This window comes from Pseudophryne corroboree, chromosome 5 (assembly GCF_028390025.1).
Source record: "Pseudophryne corroboree isolate aPseCor3 chromosome 5, aPseCor3.hap2, whole genome shotgun sequence".
Taxonomy (NCBI): domain Eukaryota; kingdom Metazoa; phylum Chordata; class Amphibia; order Anura; family Myobatrachidae; genus Pseudophryne; species Pseudophryne corroboree.
In genome coordinates this window covers 822,354,466-822,373,712 of record NC_086448.1, presented here as the reverse complement: position 1 = coordinate 822,373,712, position 19,247 = coordinate 822,354,466, and the positions used below count along the sequence as shown (strand labels likewise).

General features: G+C 46.4%; 1 protein-coding gene across 1 annotated transcript in view; it reads left to right on the top strand.

Moving 5' to 3' along the window:
* The first annotated feature begins 13,920 nt into the window (after positions 1 to 13,920).
* MYL3 (myosin light chain 3) overlaps positions 13,921 to 19,247 on the top strand; it is a 114,194-nt gene continuing 108,867 nt past the window's right edge. The window contains exon 1 of the mRNA XM_063925107.1: positions 13,921 to 14,114. Within this exon, the coding sequence (XP_063781177.1) occupies positions 13,983 to 14,114 (132 nt within the window). The 5' untranslated portion in view covers positions 13,921 to 13,982. The remainder of the gene's footprint in view (positions 14,115 to 19,247) is intronic.

The following is a 19,247-nucleotide window of genomic DNA, read 5'->3' as shown; positions in this document are numbered from 1 at the left end:
CAAGAACAGATGGAGGATGACTCAGGTATAGGAAGCGCCGATGAGTGTGACTGACAGGATCAAGTGGAGCTGTGCTCGCAGTCGATTGCCCTCCGTGAAGAGGAGGAGACTGTACTGGAGCAAGATCACCTGCCGGAAGTGCTGAGTTGGCCGGACACAAGGGAAGGAGATGTGTGCGATGCCGTGGGAGGACCCATTCCAGAGGAAGACATGGGACCGATGGAGATGCCCCACGAGGAAATACAACAGATGGAGGGAGGAAAAGGATGCCCCAGAGGATTCCACTGTTGGGTGGTGGTCGGTCCCACACCCTGAAGACAGTGACGATACCCCAGACGACTTGGGATGCCAAGAGTTGGTGAATGTTGTACCCATGGAAGAGGATTCCTACTTGTGGCCTACAGTAAGTGGCCCTGATGGGTCACCACTTCCCCAGAGGATCCTTAATTGGTTCCCGTTTCTTCCTAGCTCGTCTGTCATCTACATCTGGAAGGGGATCGCCGTGTCCGGGTCCAAGTGCAGTTTCCAGGTCCGTTGAAGATTCCGTGACCTGAAGGTGAGAGAGTGCGGCGCCTGGTAAGTAGTGAGTCTACACCTGTATGGCAGCAGGCACTACACCGCACTGCCACCCTCACACATTGACCATAAATAATTTGAATTGGACCTGGACCACCAACACAGGGTACCCCTGCCAGTGTCCCAAGTGCCACGGCACACAGTTTGAGAACCACTGCTCTAAATACTAAACACTGCTAATCAAAAAAATTATAATAAACCATGCAATATAACATAGAATACAGTTGATGTGTTTAGCATAATTTTGGCCAAACATATGGGCCCATCAAATGTGACCAGGTGACCTCATCTGATGGGTGCATAACACTCAGGTTCAAGTCCATGGAATGCCCCACCCCCCCAGGACAGCACAAGCCAACCGTCCCAAGGCACACTAGTGAGAGGTTTAAGTGTTAAAAAGTGTTACATTAGTAAGAAGCAGTAACTGTGTGCTGAGAGTGTTACATAGGTGGCACGTAATAATTTAAGTGTTAAAAAGTGTTGCATTTAGTAAAAAAACAAATACCTGTAAGTGCTAAAAAAGTGCTAGATTAAGTGTTGACAAGACACCTGGAGAAGGTGAGCATGGAGTGTGAGTGTGAGTACAGGTGAATGTGAAATAAAGGAGTGTGTGTTTTGTAATTTTTTAAATATATTCTTTACAGTGGGGGTACAGGTGCCAGAAGGCCCTTTACTGCCCAGACATCCTGACACTTGTGGTTCTCCAAGTGCCGGCATGCAGGGCAGACTTACTGGAACGTGTAGTCCCACTGTAATGGACAATGGGGGTCATTCTGAGTTGATCGCTTGCTGACGTTTTTCGCAGCGATCACGTCATATGGGTACAAAGCGGATTGTTGCTGTGCGAAGGATTTAACAAAGAATCCATTCGCACAGCCGATCGCAAGGAGATTGACAGGAAGAGGGCGTTTGTGGGTGTCAACTGACCATTTTCTGGGAGTATTTGGAAAAACACAGGCTTGTCCAGGCGTTTGCAGGGCGGGTGTCTGAATCTGAAGTAAATTCCGGGACCAAAAAGACTGAAGTGATCGCAAGGGCTGACCTACTCAGAAACTGCACAAAATGTTTTTGCAGAGCTAGGCTGCAAAGGCGTTTGCACACTTGCAAAGCTAAAATACACTCCCCCGTCGGCGGCGACTATGCGTTTGCACGGCTGCTTCAGCCCAGGCCTGAGGTATACTCGGGATGGGAAACCCCTTTATTGGGGGGTCCCTACTTCCTGAGTTTAATTATTTGGATGGGGGACCCTGTGAAGTGCCCCCCCAGCTATGGTATTACCCCCGTGCTTGTTAATGGAAATACAAGGGAACCCCCAGACAGTGTCTCCCCCCCACCCCCCTCCAACTCCCCCCTCCACTTGTTCTTCGAGGGCCAGAACTGGCTCATATGTCTGGGGCTGGTTATACTTTTGGGAGGGGGTGGGAGGCTGCACACATTTTTTTTGTTTCTAGTCTTTTAATCATTGCATTACACTAACACACAAGCACAGCACAGATCACACCGATCTGTGCAGGCTTCTGCAGAACACACAGATCACAGGCAGGTCTATAGAGATCTGACTCTAATACAACTGAACTCGCAGATGACCAAACACAACTGCATAGATTCCACAGGTTCTCAAACTCGGTCCTCAGGACCCCACACGGTTCATGTTTTGCAGGTCACCTGTACATTTTTAAAATATGACAGTTGGTGATACACAGTGTAGCTGATGGGTGACATGGAAAACGTGAACCGTATGGGGTCCTGAGGACCGAGTTTGAGAACCACTGGGCTATAGACCATCGAAAAACACAATTCAATGAAGTTCGATTTTTAGTAAATTAGTGTGTTTGAAAAAGAAAAACTTGCGCGTAACCCAACGATGTCCAATGTGTTCATTCTTGGCCAGCCTTAGTAAATTTACCCCTGATACTGCCAAACAATTATCAATAAAGTGTGTGCGTCCATGTGCTAAGGAATATAGATTGTAAGCTCCACTGGGTCAGGGACTTATGTGAGTGACTGACATACTGTATACTCTGTAAAGCGCTGAGGTGTAGCTGTGCGCTATATAAATAACCGATAATAAATACGTGCTTTCTGTATGTTCTCTGACAGCGCCTGCTGCCGACAGCAGCTACACAACCAATGTTCTTGTTGTTGACCTTTTCAGATAAGACTCAATGAAATCTGTGTGTGCTATAAATTCCCCAGCACCTCTATCTCTATCTGCACCCCTCCCCCTCCACACCGCATGTAGAGGTACTTAACCTGCTTATCAGACTTCACTTTATGGGAAAGGAGGGTGAGGGAGATGAGAGAGGGGGCACACAGAACAGTTTACAGAGGATGACCAGCCTTGGCTGCAGAACGTCTCTCCTGCAGAACGTTTTTTCCTAAAGACATAACATAAAAGCAGACTCAGTATTTTCACATTAACTTTTCTGCGCCTAAGGAAAAAAATAAAATAAAAAGCATTTTGATGTTAGAGTTCCTCTTGGATCTCTGCGCAGTGGAGTTATAGAAATGTCCTGTTACAACAACTGCAGCTGCACGTGTCTCCATAGGCACAGATGGCAACACAGGTTTTCAGTAAGTTGTCCAATTATTGGAATATGACTTACAGTACAAGGGCTGAAAAGCTTCTTTTTTTTTTTAATTGGGTTTATAGAAAAAGTCCCCTTTTATTGCCTTGTAGTATATGCAAGATACATTCAGAGGCTGTGTTTTGCTGATATAACAAATATCCTCTGTTTAATCAATGGTTAGACACAGTCAGTCACAGACCCATCATCACTAGGTTGGACATGACCAGTGCGAATAGTCTTTTGTGCTACCCAGATAAAACCGGTGGTGTACTCCAGGTGACACGATCGTGGGGGGAGAGCTTGGTTATGCTAATCGCTGCATGCACCTGGTCTACTGAATACTAGAGATGAGCGCCGGAAATTTTTCGGGTTTTGTGTTTTGGTTTTGGGTTCGGTTCCGCGGCCGTGTTTTGGGTTCGACCGCGTTTTGGCAAAACCTCACCGAATTTTTTTTGTCGGATTCGGGTGTGTTTTGGATTCGGGTGTTTTTTTTAAAAAACACTAAAAAACAGCTTAAATCATAGAATTTGGGGGTCATTTTGATCCCAAAGTATTATTAACCTCAAAAACCATAATTTACACTCATTTTCAGTCTATTCTGAATACCTCACACCTCACAATATTATTTTTAGTCCTAAAATTTGCACCTAGGTCGCTGGATGACTAAGCTAAGCGACCCTAGTGGCCGACACAAATACCGGGCCCATCTAGGAGTGTCACTGCAGTGTCACGCAGGATGTCCCTTCCAAAAAACCCTCCCCAAACAGCACATGACGCAAAGAAAAAAAGAGGCGCAATGAGGTAGCTGTGTGAGTAAGATAAGCGACCCTAGTGGCCGACACAAACACCGGGCCCATCTAGGAGTGTCACTGCAGTGTCACGCAGGATGTCCCTTCCAAAAAACCCTCCCCAAACAGCACATGACGCAAAGAAAAAAAGAGGCGCAATGAGGTAGCTGTGTGAGTAAGATAAGCGACCCTAGTGGCCGACACAAACACCGGGCCCATCTAGGAGTGTCACTGCAGTGTCACGCAGGATGTCCCTTCCAAAAAACCCTCCCCAAACAGCACATGACGCAAAGAAAAAAAGAGGCGCAATGAGGTAGCTGTGTGAGTAAGATAAGCGACCCTAGTGGCCGACACAAACACCGGGCCCATCTAGGAGTGGCACTGCAGTGTCACGCAGGATGTCCCTTCCAAAAAACCCTCCCCAAACAGCACATGACGCAAAGAAAAATTAAAGAAAAAAGAGGTGCAAGATGGAATTGTCCTTGGGCCCTCCCACCCACCCTTATGTTGTATAAACAGGACATGCACACTTTAACCAACCCATCATTTCAGTGACAGGGTCTGCCACACGACTGTGACTGAAATGACGGGTTGGTTTGGACCCCCACCAAAAAAGAAGCAATTAATCTCTCCTTGCACAAACTGGCTCTACAGAGGCAAGATGTCCACCTCATCATCATCCTCCGATATATCACCGTGTACATCCCCCTCCTCACAGATTATCAATTCGTCCCCACTGGAATCCACCATCTCAGCTCCCTGTGTACTTTGTGGAGGCAATTGCTGCTGGTCAATGTCTCCACGGAGGAATTGATTATAATTCATTTTAATGAACATCATCTTCTCCACATTTTCTGGATGTAACCTCGTACGCCGATTGCTGACAAGGTGAGCGGCGGCACTAAACACTCTTTCGGAGTACACACTTGTGGGAGGGCAACTTAGGTAGAATAAAGCCAGTTTGTGCAAGGGCCTCCAAATTGCCTCTTTTTCCTGCCAGTATAAGTACGGACTGTGTGACGTGCCTACTTGGATGCGGTCACTCATATAATCCTCCACCATTCTTTCAATGGTGAGAGAATCATATGCAGTGACAGTAGACGACATGTCCGTAATCGTTGTCAGGTCCTTCAGTTCAGACCAGATGTCAGCATCAGCAGTCGCTCCAGACTGCCCTGCATCACCGCCAGCGGGTGGGCTCGGAATTCTGAGCCTTTTCCTCGCACCCCCAGTTGCGGGAGAATGTGAAGGAGGAGATGTTGACAGGTCGCGTTCCGCTTGACTTGACAATTTTCTCACCAGCAGGTCTTTCAACCCCAGCAGACTTGTGTCTGCCGGAAAGAGAGATCCAAGGTAGGCTTTAAATCTAGGATCGAGCACGGTGGCCAAAATGTAGTGCTCTGATTTCAACAGATTGACCACCCGTGAATCCTTGTTAAGCGAATTAAGGGCTCCATCCACAAGTCCCACATGCCTAGCGGAATCGCTCCGTGTTAGCTCCTCCTTCAATGTCTCCAGCTTCTTCTGCAAAAGCCTGATGAGGGGAATGACCTGACTCAGGCTGGCAGTGTCTGAACTGACTTCACGTGTGGCAAGTTCAAAGGGCATCAGAACCTTGCACAACGTTGAAATCATTCTCCACTGCACTTGAGACAGGTGCATTCCACCTCCTATATCGTGCTCAATTGTATAGGCTTGAATGGCCTTTTGCTGCTCCTCCAACCTCTGAAGCATATAGAGGGTTGAATTCCACCTCGTTACCACTTCTTGCTTCAGATGATGGCAGGGCAGGTTCAGTAGTTTTTGGTGGTGCTCCAGTCTTCTGTACGTGGTGCCTGTACGCCGAAAGTGTCCCGCAATTCTTCTGGCCACCGACAGCATCTCTTGCACGCCCCTGTCGTTTTTTAAAAAAATCTGCACCACCAAATTCAAGGTATGTGCAAAACATGGGACGTGCTGGAATTTGCCCATATTTAATGCACACACAATATTGCTGGCGTTGTCCGATGCCACAAATCCACAGGAGAGTCCAATTGGGGTAAGCCATTCCGCGATGATCTTCCTCAGTTGCCGTAAGAGGTTTTCAGCTGTGTGCGTATTCTGGAAAGCGGTGATACAAAGCGTAGCCTGCCTAGGAAAGAGTTGGCGTTTGCGAGATGCTGCTACTGGTGCCGCCGCTGCTGTTCTTGCGGCGGGAGTCCATACATCTACCCAGTGGGCTGTCACAGTCATATAGTCCTGACCCTGCCCTGCTCCACTTGTCCACATGTCCGTGGTTAAGTGGACATTGGGTACAACTGCATTTTTTAGGACACTGGTGAGTCTTTTTCTGACGTCCGTGTACATTCTCGGTATCGCCTGCCTAGAGAAGTTGAACCTAGATGGTATTTGGTAACGGGGGCACACTGCCTCAATAAATTGTCTAGTTCCCTGTGAACTAACGGCGGATACCGGACGCACGTCTAACACCAACATAGTTGTCAAGGCATCAGTTATCCGCTTTGCAGCAGGATGACTGCTGTGATATTTCATCTTCCTCGCAAAGGACTGTTGGACAGTCAATTGCTTACTGGAAGTAGTACAAGTGGGCTTACGACTTCCCCTCTGGGATGACCATCGACTCCCAGCAGCAACAACAGCAGCGCCAGCAGCAGTAGGCGTTACACGCAAGGATGCATCGGAGGAATCCCAGGCAGGAGAGGACTCGTCAGAATTGCCAGTGACATGGCCTGCAGGACTATTGGCATTCCTGGGGAAGGAGGAAATTGACACTGAGGGAGTTGGTGGGGAGGTTTGCGTGAGCTTGGTTACAAGAGGAAGGGATTTACTGGTCAGTGGACTGCTTCCGCTGTCGCCCAAAGTTTTTGAACTTGTCACTGACTTATTATGAATGCGCTGCAGGTGACGTATAAGGGAGGATGTTCCGAGGTGGTTAACGTCCTTACCCCTACTTATTACAGCTTGACAAAGGCAACACACGGCTTGACACCTGTTGTCCGCTTTTCTGTTGAAATACCTCCACACTGAAGAGCTGATTTTTTTGGTATTTTCACCAGGCATGTCAACGGCCATATTCCTCCCACGGACAACAGGTGTCTCCCCGGGTGCCTGACTTAAACAAACCACCTCACCATCAGAATCCTCCTGGTCAATTTCCTCCCCAGCGCCAGCAACACCCATATCCTCCTCATCCTGGTGTACTTCAACACTGACATCTTCAATCTGACTATCAGGAACTGGACTGCCGGTGCTCCTTCCAGCACTTGCAGGGGGCGTGCAAATGGTGGAAGGCGCATGCTCTTCATGTCCAGTGTTGGGAAGGTCAGGCATCGCAACCGACACAATTGGACTCTCCTTGTGGATTTGGGATTTCGAAGAACGCACAGTTCTTTGCGGTGCTTTTGCCAGCTTGAGTCTTTTCAGTTTTCTAGCGAGAGGCTGAGTGCTTCCATCCTCATGTGAAGCTGAACCACTAGCCATGAACATAGGCCAGGGCCTCAGCCGTTCCTTGCCACTCCGTGTGGTAAATGGCATATTGGCAAGTTTACGCTTCTCCTCCGACAATTTTATTTTAGGTTTTGGAGTCCTTTTTTTACTGATATTTGGTGTTTTGGATTTGACATGCTCTGTACTATGACATTGGGCATCGGCCTTGGCAGACGACGTTGCTGGCATTTCATCGTCTCGGCCATGACTAGTGGCAGCAGCTTCAGCACGAGGTGGAAGTGGATCTTGATCTTTCCCTAATTTTGGAACCTCAACATTTTTGTTCTCCATATTTTAATAGGCACAACTAAAAGGCACCTCAGGTAAACAATGGAGATGGATGGATACTAGTATACTTATGGATGGACTGCCGAGTGCCGACACAGAGGTAGCTACAGCCGTGGACTACCGTACTGTACTGTGTCTGCTGCTAATATAGACTGGATGATAATGAGATGTAGTATGTATAAAGAAGAAAAAAAAAACCACGGGTAGGTGGTATACAATTATGGATGGACTGCCGAGTGCCGACACAGAGGTAGCTACAGCCGTGGACTACCGTACTGTACTGTGTCTGCTGCTAATATAGACTGGATGATAATGAGATGTAGTATGTATAAAGAAGAAAGAAAAAAAAAACCACGGGTAGGTGGTATACAATTATGGATGGACTGCCGAGTGCCGACACAGAGGTAGCTACAGCCGTGGACTACCGTACTGTACTGTGTCTGCTGCTAATATAGACTGGTTGATAATGAGATGTAGTATGTATAAAGAAGAAAGAAAAAAAAAACCACGGGTAGGTGGTATACAATTATGGATGGACTGCCGAGTGCCGAGTGCCGACACAGAGGTAGCTACAGCTGTGGACTACCGTACTGTACTGTGTCTGCTGCTAATATAGACTGGATGATAATGAGATGTAGTATGTATAAAGAAGAAAGAAAAAAAAAACACGGGTAGGTGGTATACAATTATGGATGGACTGCCGAGTGCCGACACAGAGGTAGCTACAGCCGTGGACTACCGTACTGTACTGTGTCTGCTGCTAATATAGACTGGTTGATAATGAGATGTAGTATGTATAAAGAAGAAAGAAAAAAAAAACCACGGGTAGGTGGTATACAATTATGGATGGACTGCCGAGTGCCGAGTGCCAACACAGAGGTAGCTAGAGCCGTGGACTACCGTACTGTGCTGTGTCTGCTGCTAATATAGACTGGATGATAATGAGATGTAGTATGTATAAAGAAGAAAGAAAAAAAAAAACACGGGTAGGTGGTATACAATTATGGATGGACTGCCGAGTGCCGACACAGAGGTAGCTACAGCCGTGGACTACCGTACTGTACTGTGTCTGCTGCTAATATAGACTGGATGATAATGAGATGTAGTATGTATGTATAAAGAAGAAAGAAAAAAAAAACCACGGGTAGGTGGTATACAATTATGGATGGACTGCCGAGTGCCGACACAGAGGTAGCTACAGCCGTGAACTACCGTACTGTGTCTGCTGCTAATATAGACTGGTTGATAATGAGATGTAGTATGTATAAAGAAGAAAGAAAAAAAAACACGGGTAGGTGGTATACAATTATGGATGGACTGCCGAGTGCCGACACAGAGGTAGCTACAGCCGTGGACTACCGTACTGTACTGTGTCTGCTGCTAATATAGACTGGATGATAATGAGATGTAGTATGTATAAAGAAGAAAGAAAAAAAAAACCACGGGTAGGTGGTATACAATTATGGATGGACTGCCGAGTGCCGACACAGAGGTAGCTACAGCCGTGAACTACCGTACTGTGTCTGCTGCTAGTAGACTTGATGATAAATAATGATATAAAAAATATATATATATCACTACTGCAGCCGGACAGGTATATATTATATAATGACGGACCTGCTGGAGTGAACACTGTCTGTCAGCAGAATGAGTTTTTTAATTTTTATAGAATAAAAAAACACCACACAAGTCACACGACGAGTGTACTTTTTCAGGCAGACATTCAATCACAATATACTATACTGGTGGTCAGTGTGGTCAGGTCACTGATCACAGTGGTCAGTGGTCAGTCACACTGGCAGTGGCACTCTGGCAGCAAAAGTGTGCACTGTTTAATATGTACTCCTGGCTCCTGCTATAACCTATAACTGCTCCCCAGTCTCCCCCACAATTAAGCTGTGTGAGCACAGTCAGATATTATACATAGATGATGCAGCACACTGGGCTGAGCACAGATATGGTATGTGAGTGTGACTGAGTCACTGTGTATCGTTTTTTTCAGGCAGAGAACAAGAACAGAACGGATTATTAAATAATAATAAATTATAAAACTGCACTGGTGGTCAGGTCACTGGTCATCAGTCACTAGTATAACTCCTCCTAAGCTCCAGTAAGTAAATGAAGAGTCTCACTCTCACTCTCCTATCTATTTTAATTTCTAAACGGAGAGGACGCCAGCCACGTCCTCTCCCTATCAATCTCAATGCACGTGTGAAAATGGCCGCGACGCGCGGCTCCTTATATAGAATCCGAGTCTCGCGATAGAATCCGAGCCTCGCGAGAATCCGACAGCGTGATGATGACGTTCGGGGCGCGCTCGGGTTAACCGAGCAAGGCGGGAAGATCCGAGTCGCTCGGACCCGTGTAAAAAAACATGAAGTTCGGGCGGGTTCGGATTCAGAGAAACCGAACCCGCTCATCTCTACTGAATACCACTTTCACTGACATACCATGCCCTCCATGTGTGGTGCGATTCTGTTCGCACAATGGGGTCATTCCGAATTGATCGCCGCTAGCAGTTTTTAGCAGCCGTGCAAACGCTATGCCGCCGCCCACTGGGAGTGTATTTTAGCTGAGCAGAAGTGTGAACGAAAGGATCGCAGAGCGGCTACAAAAATGTATTGTGCAGTTTCAGTGTAGCTTCAGACCTACTCAGCACTTGCGATCACTTCAGACTATTCAGTTCCGGATTTGATGTCACAAACACGCCCTGCGTTCTCCCAGCCACACCTGCGTTTTTCCTGGCACGCCTACGTTTTTCCGAACACTCCCTGAAAACGGACAGTTGACACCCAGAAACGCCCACTTCATGTCAATCACTCTGCGGTCAGCAGTGCGACTGAAAAGCTTTGCTAGACCTTGTGTGAAAATACATCGGCCGTTGTGAAAGTACGTCGCGCGTGCGCACTGCGCCGCATACACATGTGCAGAAGTGCCATTTTTTTCCATAATCGCAGCAAACATTTTCAGCTAGCGATCAACTCGGAATGACCCCCAATATCGGACACATGCAGAGTGCGACTTAGATGCACGTGCATTATCAAAAAAATTGCTCCACAAGGTCCAATGGGCCTAATTCAGATCTGATCGCTAGGCTGCATTTTTTGCTGCCCTGTGATCAGATAGTCGCCGCCTACAGCGGAGTGTATTTTTGCTGTGCCTGTGTGCGATGGCTTCTGTTGCAGAGCTGCATTAAAATCAGTTTGTGCAGTCTCTGCGCAGCCCAGGACTTACTCTTCCAGTGCAATTGAATCCTGCTGATCGGAGCCGGAGCTGACGTCAGACACCCTCCCTGAAAACGCTTGAGTTCGCCTGCGTTTTTCCGGACACTCCCTGAAAACGGTCAGTTGCCACCCACAAACGCCCGTGCGAATGGATCCTTCGCACCATCCCGTCGCTGACCAGCGAAGCCCGTTGTAGCTGTGCGACGCGCCGGCGCAGTGCGGTGCATACACATGCGCAGTTTGGATCTGATCGCCCTCTGTGGGAAAACGGACAGCAGCGATCAGATCTGAATTACCCCCAATTACCCCCAATACCAGCAGTGCGTCGGAATCAGTCATGAAAATTGGACCTATCACCTAAGACGTTTTACCTGAAGCTCCGCACAGTGGTGACTGGGGGACTCATAGCGTAATCCCAGATCTTTTCTGCAACGTCATTGGTGTGTTAGGAGGTGCAATGCTCTGCAGCGCCGGAGAGAAGGGAAAACTGGATATACATAAAACAGGAACGCAGAATGCAGATAAAATCAATGGTCAGGAGGGCCCTGCACATGAGAGAGATTAATGACAGCAGAAGCTTGCTGGAATATGTAGTTAAACCATGGCTGCCGTTCAAGCATAATGCACGAGGGTCCCTAAGACCACTGCACTGCACATTATTGAAGACAATAAAGCAAACACAGATTTCAATATCTATTTTGAATTAAACTTTAATTGAAAAAAAGAAAAAATTACTAAAACCCCCACTAATCACATAGGATAATGATTAAGAAAAAGTCTTTACTTTTGTTGATAATGGCTACTTCAGGGACTGTATATAATTCACAAACATCACACGTGGTCCAGGAAACAACAGGATAGGGCATACAGAAGGGCAGGCATCGTTTTGTAAATATAGACACAATCAGCACTTAAATTACATTGGAATTTGAAGTCAGATAAGAACCACTTGGCCCATCTAGTCTGCCCACGTACATGCGTAGACTAGGGTTAATTTTTGTCAGGAGCCAATTAACCTACCAGTATATTTGGATTGTGGGAGAAAACCGGAGTACCCCAAGGAAACCCACACAAGCACGGGGAGACTATACAAACTCCACACAGGGGAATTAACCCATGATCTCAGTGCCGTATACTCTTATTCACAAAAAAATTTCCACCGTTTATCTGATTACAATAATCTTCCTCCAAAAATGCACATCTCTTTTGTGCCCTGCTCCATATAATTAGGTGCCTCTTCTGTATATCTTCCTTCCCCCAAAGGAACTGGCCGCCATTGTGTTAGATCTGCAGAAACCACTTTGCAGGAGACGGATACAGTACAGAAATTAAAATAAAATTATTTGCATCATAAATCACCTGCCTAGTTCATATTTAATTCATCACACTTATATTTTTCTTGCTAAAAAAAAGCAGAACTTGCGGAAGGCTGGAAACGTCTGCCCTTTAATCTGACATTTCTAAATGCCGAGAGATTAATTCTATTTCTTTCCAGCTCTCAAAGGAAGGGAAATATAAATGTACAATTGTTACTGCCATTTGTAATGCAACAAGACGGCTCTGAAAGTGGACTAAGCGTGGACACCTGCTTATGGCAGAGGGGTATTCAGACCATTAATTCACTTTCTGTGACATCACAGCCCACCATGATGTCACTAGTTCCTGTTGAATTGATGGTTTCATCCTTCAAAAATGACTATTATGATTGACATTATTGTAGCATTATGTCTGTATCCCCAGAATAAGTGTCGGATACATTGGTACATAGATTAAATGTTTGTGGAATTTGGTAAAGTTTGTTTAACAGAGTTCTCCAAAACTAAATATTAATAAAATCTCTTTAAAAAAAAATCCTCTATGAAAGTAGTTGCCAAGCACAAAATCTAGTTACAGTATAACAAATATTTGGGATTTGGTCAAGATGTCCGCTGCCGGGATCCCAGCAGCCCGGAATACAGACGCTGGAATCCTGGAAAGGTCAGGACACGAACGCCGGAATCTCGACAGCTGCCATCCCGATCGCGGGTACAGCAGGAGGCTTAGGTTTAGGGCCGGGGGGGTTGGTTTAGGTACCACCCCAAGAGGTTAGGGTTTGGCTGCGGGAGGGGAGAGGTTAGAGTTAGGTTGTGGGAAGGCGGGGTTAGGCTTAAACACCACCGGGGAGGGGGGGGCGAGGTTTAGTTTTAGGAACTAAGAGGGGAGAGTTAGGTATAGGCTGTGGGAAAGGTGGGGTTAGGTTTAGGCAACAACGGGCAAGGTTAGCGTTAAGCACCAAAGGAGGAATGAAGGGATAGCAGAAGGCTTTGGAGCAATCTGCTGCAGTCCCTCCTACATACAGTACATTCAGGGGATACTTAATATTTGTGGTTAAGCCATAAATAAATATACAATGATAAATAGGCCCCAATGCGTGGTAAAGTGATTCTCTGTCTGGTTCAAACAAAAACAAAAAAGAAGTTGGAAAATACATTTTATGGGTACAAAATTTTGCTTCTAATGTAACTGTGTTCAATTTATTTCACATTTAATTAACAAAATATGTTTGTTTTTTCGACGAGACACTTGCGAAACAATGAAGTTTGCCAATCGCTTTCATCATCGTCCCGTAAAATAGTTTATTTGGTGCCGCAGAGTGAGTGAGATTCATGGCAGCGAGAGGGGTTCCTGCCATGAAGAAAGGGAACGCGTTTCATGAATAGTATAATGCACAGTAATAGAGTCCACCGTTGGGGAATGAGCACTAGGAAACATCTATGCCTAGAACATTGGATAAGGTACTACAAGTTTCCTTCTCTGGGCTGTTCCCTGACAATGCTACGTGCACCTGCTCAAAAATAGCCGAGTGGATGTTTTCTCCTTATATAGCTGTGGCTCCTGTCCCTCTATTGTCATGAGCTGTCTGGGCACTTACACAGGAGGAGGGGGAGTGATGGATTGGGTGGCATTTAAGGGCTGAGCACATAAAGTCCTTTTTAGCCAGATTGATCCCTGCAGTTTGCTCCCTCGTCACCTTTCTTCCACACCGTGTCCAAGACTTTAAACCCAGCAGCATGCCACCCAAGAAGCCAGAACCCAAGAAGCCAGAACCTAAGAAGGAAGAGGCCGCACCACCACCACCACCGCCACCGCCACCGCAGCCCGAGGCCCCCAAGGAACCTGGCTTTGATCCATCCTCAGTCACTGTAAGTTCATGCAATCCTTGCTTTTCTATGGTTGCTATGTGCAACCACTCTTCTTCTCCATTCTTCAGAAGGATGGAGCACCAATGAATTTGCACCAATGTTTCCAATATTATCCTCCATGCAGTCCCTCTGCTGCTCGTGCTTGATTCTGCAGTTTACACATGCAACGTACATGCTGCAAATTAACTCTTGGTCCCGCAGTGTTCTAATCTGTGATCGATCTGACTTAAGGTGCATATACACTTGCCGAGAAAATGAACGACGTCGCTCATTTTCACCCTTCCTGAGTGACGTCGTTCACTTTCTCGGCAAGTGTGTATGCCGACGCCGGCTTTTGGCCATGCATGTAGCTCAATTATTTGGACTGTCGTCCAAAAGCTGTCTGCACGGCCCGGCCGCTGCGTGACATCACTGAGCGATATGGTCGTCACATCGCTCAGTGTATAAGCACTGCCACCGACCGACCCGGTCCGGAGGGAAAAACACTAGGCGACGTCGCTCATTGAGCACGTCGTCTAGTGTGTACCCAACTTAACATTCTAAACAAATAAAGTTTTCAGTAACACTGGTTAATGCGCCCACTCTTCTGGACGGCAGAGACAGGCAGGGACCGGGATCAATGACCCCAATGCTTGCAGAGTCTACACATTGGTGTGACCACATTGTGTCCTGTTTTACCACAGTTTGGGAAAATACGTAACATCAAATGAAGAGGATGACACCCCCACCCCCTCCCCCACCTTATTAAGGGGCATATTTATCACAATCCGCATTTTTAATGCCAATGTGATAAATATTTTTCTCCCACATTCGCAAATGTGAAAATTATTATTTTCATAAGAATGTACTTAAAAGATATTGTGAAGAGATGGGCCCTGCTAATAAGAGTGAAGAGATGGGCTCTGATAAGAGCCCGTCCTGGTGAAGACATGGAAGCAGTGTGATAGAGTAACACTTACACACTGCCTCCTGGTTCATGCCCTCGGCAGCCAATGTGCATCACCGGGGGCAGATGGAGAAGGAGCGGATATAGTATTGGGACATAGTAGCCAGTAGTCTACTATAGGGTAACGCTACCTGTGCAGATGACATTATCCTATTGTGGCCAAGCTCCAGAATGCAACGCATTTCCCGGAGATTGTTAAATCTGGCGGCACATCAGTCGCCATAGAAACCTATGGGCAGGGCCGTCTTAACAGCAGTGTAGGCCCCTGGGCACAGCAATGCACTGGGCCACCTACCCATCCTCCAGCGGCAGGTTTGATGTCCCGCAGGCGGTAGGGGACATTCTATCTTCCGCTCAGCATGTAGGACCTGGAGTAGTAATTTCTGCTAATTACTCCTTTACTGCACAGATGGGGCTAAACTGTAGAAGGGGACATTGGGCTGAATGAAGGGTCCCTGGTACATGACTTCCAGGGTGGTAGGGGTTGGTTAGTATGTAGAGGAGGAGTGGATAGTGGAGTGGGCTTAATATTTATCATTTTGCGGTGGAAGGGCAGCTTGCCCGACTGCAGATATCTCAAGTTCCTGAAAATATATTTCTTAGATTTGAATGGGATAAAAAACTAGAGAGTCCCACCTTTGGGGACACCTTTCAGGAGGTTCTGGGGACTTGGGGGTCAGAGTTTAGGAGCCACAGCAATCCACCAACGAAAATCTAAAACTGCATATTAGGCGTGTGGAGCTGGAGCAGGGACCAGCTGCTGGAAGGCTGATATCTCTGGTTCTGAGCATATTAGAGACAAGCTGCCAGTGTCCACCAGAAGAGGAGAGTCACAGTTTTTGGATTGTACCCTCAGAAAAACTCTAAGTCAGACAGAACCCGAGATATCTGGCTGGGAAGAGCAATTAACAGGTTTGGATGGGGACCCCTGCTTTCAAGTCAGATATCTCCAGTTCCCGAGGGCCGATTTTCAAAAATCTGGTACCCCTGGAAAGAGGGTACCCTCAGCTATCAGCCTAAGGCCCTTATACTCCTGGGGCCCTTGGGAAAGAGCCCATTGAGCCCATATGAAAAGATGGCCCTGCCTATGGGGTTGCGGATGGTTTTGGAAATGGAGATATCACAGAGGGTATCAGAGTGTATCAGAGATATCTGCTACAGTAGCTTCTTCATACAACTATATATTTGTGGCCAATGAGGTGGTATTGAAGGTTATTCACACTTAGGTCGACAGTGTCTACGTCGACCTCTATTAGTCAACAGTAACTAGGTCGACAGGGTTTCTAGGTCAACCGGGTCTCAAGGCCGACATGGTCTAGGTCAAAAGGTCAACATGAGTTTTTTATATCTTTTTTGGTGTCGTTTTCGCCGTACAGTGACCGGGAATCCCAATCAATGCACCGTGTCCCCTCGCATGGCTTGCTTCGCTTGCCATGCTTTGGGCAAGGTGCTTCGCTCCACTACCGCTGCGCTCGGCACAGCTTACTATTCCCAATCGTAGTCCATGTGGATCGTACAGTATGAAAAAGGTCAAAAGAAGATTTTTAAAAAAATAAACTCATGTCGACCTCTTGTCCTGTCGACCTAGAACTTGCCGACCTAGAGACCCTGTCAACCTAGAGACCCTGTCGACAATAGAAACCACCTTTGACCTAGTTACTGTCGACCAATAGTGGTCGACCGAGACACTGTCGACCTAAGTGCGGTCGACCTAGAAATCGGATACCGTTTGTGGGTACCCAAAAGAATATCTGTTTTCAGGGAATAATCTGCAAATATTTAATTATAATAATTGGCCTCTTAGTGCCAGTCCTGAAGAAGCAGTTCTTTTGTTTTTGTGGGGGGGATGGGGGGTTCCACGCTGATTTTCTATCGGCTGTACCTTGAGGGTAATGAAATTCCTACACACATGTGCGTTGATAGCGGTTCACCATTCATACCAATGTTAAGGCTACAGGATTGCGGAGGAAGGCTGAGTGTTCAGGATGGGAGGTAACTTGTAATAACTGCATTTTCCCCCTTATCAGCAGTTACCAGTGTCGGACTGGGGCATGTAGGGCCCACCAGGGGAATACAGTGGTAGGGGCCAATATTTAGGGGTGAGGCCAGTCTCTAGAGGGGGTGTGCCCAGCCACCACATTGGTTTGCCTAACCATTTTGCGTGTGTTGGTCCCCTAGTTAAATATATACAGTAAATACTGTAGTGCATGCATGATAATGTACTAGATTAGTAACAGCACAGTCTGGAACCTGATCCCTAGAGGATGGGGTGGGGCCCCAGGCAGTGGGGCCCACCGGTGGCTTCCCCTGCACCCCTGTGGGCCAGTCCAACCCATATTCCATTGTGTTTTACAACTGGAAACAAAACAGTAGTAAAACAGGACTGGGTTATAACAGACGAGTAAGAGGTTCCCTGGAAAGAATGTTTAAATCATTCCAGTTGCGAAAATGCTGCAAACCTGGTACAGTAATTGCTGTTATATTGTAACTAGAGATGAGCGGGTTCGGTTCCTCGGAATCCGAACCCGCCCGAACTTCAGTTTTTTTTTACACGGGTCCGAGCGACTCGGATCTTCCCGCCTTGCTCGGTTAACCCGAGCGCGCCCGAACGTCATCATCACGCTGTCGGATTCTCGCGAGGCTCGGATTCTATCGCGAGACTCGGATTCTATATAAGGAGCCGCGCGTCGCCGCCATTTTCACACGTGCATTGAGATTCATAGGGAGAGGACGTGGCTGGCGTCCTCTCCGTTTATAGAGATTCGAGAAGAGAGTGAGACAGAGAGAGACACAGTAGTAATTTTGGGGAGCATTAGGAGGAGTACTACTACTACTAGTACTTGCTGAAGTGATAGAGAGAGATAGTGTGACTGTATTATCTGACTTGTGGGGGAGACACTGACAGTGGGGAGCAGTTAGAGTCTGAGAGCAGGACTCAGGAGTACATATAACGTACAGTGCACACTTTTGCTGCCAGAGTGCCACACTGCCATTGTTTGTGACCACACTGACCACCAGTATAATATATATTGTGATTGTCTGCTTAGGACTCAGGAGTACTACTTGCAAGTTGCTGAATAGTGTGACCAGTGACCTGACCACCAGATTAATAATCACCACCAGTTTATGAGTTTAATATATATATAAATATATAATTGTATATAATATATATATAATATTGTATACCACCTAGCACCTACCCCCGTGTTTTTTTTTTTTTTTCTTTCTTCTTTATACATACTACTATAGTAGCTTACTGTAGCAGTCTGCGGTGCTGCTGAGCTGACAGTGTCCAGCAGGTCCGTCATCAGTCATTACATAATAAATATATATACCTGTCCGGCTGCAGTACTAGTGATATTATATAATTATATATATATATATATATATATATATTGATTTCATCTCATTATCATCCAGTCTATATTATCAGCAGACACAGTACGTTAGTCCACGGCTGTAGCTACCTCTGTGTCGGCACTCGGCAGTCCCATCCATAATTGTATACCACCTACCCGTGGTTTTTTTTTTTTCTTTCTTCTTTATACATACTACTATAGTAGCTTACTGTAGCAGTCTGCGGTGCTGCTGAGCTGACAGTGTCCAGCAGGTCCGTCATCAGTCATTACATAATAAATATATATACCTGTCCGGCTGCAGTACCAGTGATATTATATATACAATATATATTGATTTCATCTCATTATCATCCAGTCTATATTATCAGCAGACACAGTACGTTAGTCCACGGCTGTAGCTACCTCTGTGTCGGCACTCGGCAGTCCATCCATAATTGTATACCACCTACCCGTGGTTTTTTTTTTCTCTTCTTCTTTATACATACTACTATAGTAGCTTACTGTAGCAGTCTGCGGTGCTGCTGAGCTGACAGTGTCCAGCAGGTCCGTCATCAGTCATTACATAATAAATATATATACCCTGTCCGGCTGCAGTACTAGTGATATTATATATACATATATATTGATTTCATCTCATTATCATCCAGTCTATATTATCAGCAGACACAGTACGGTAGTCCACGGCTGTAGCTACCTCTGTGTCGGCACTCGGCAGTCCATCCATAATTGTATACCACCTACCCGTGGTTTTTTTTTCTTTCTTCTTTATACATACTACTATAGTAGCTTACTGTAGCAGTCTGCGGTGCTGCTGAGCTGACAGTGTCC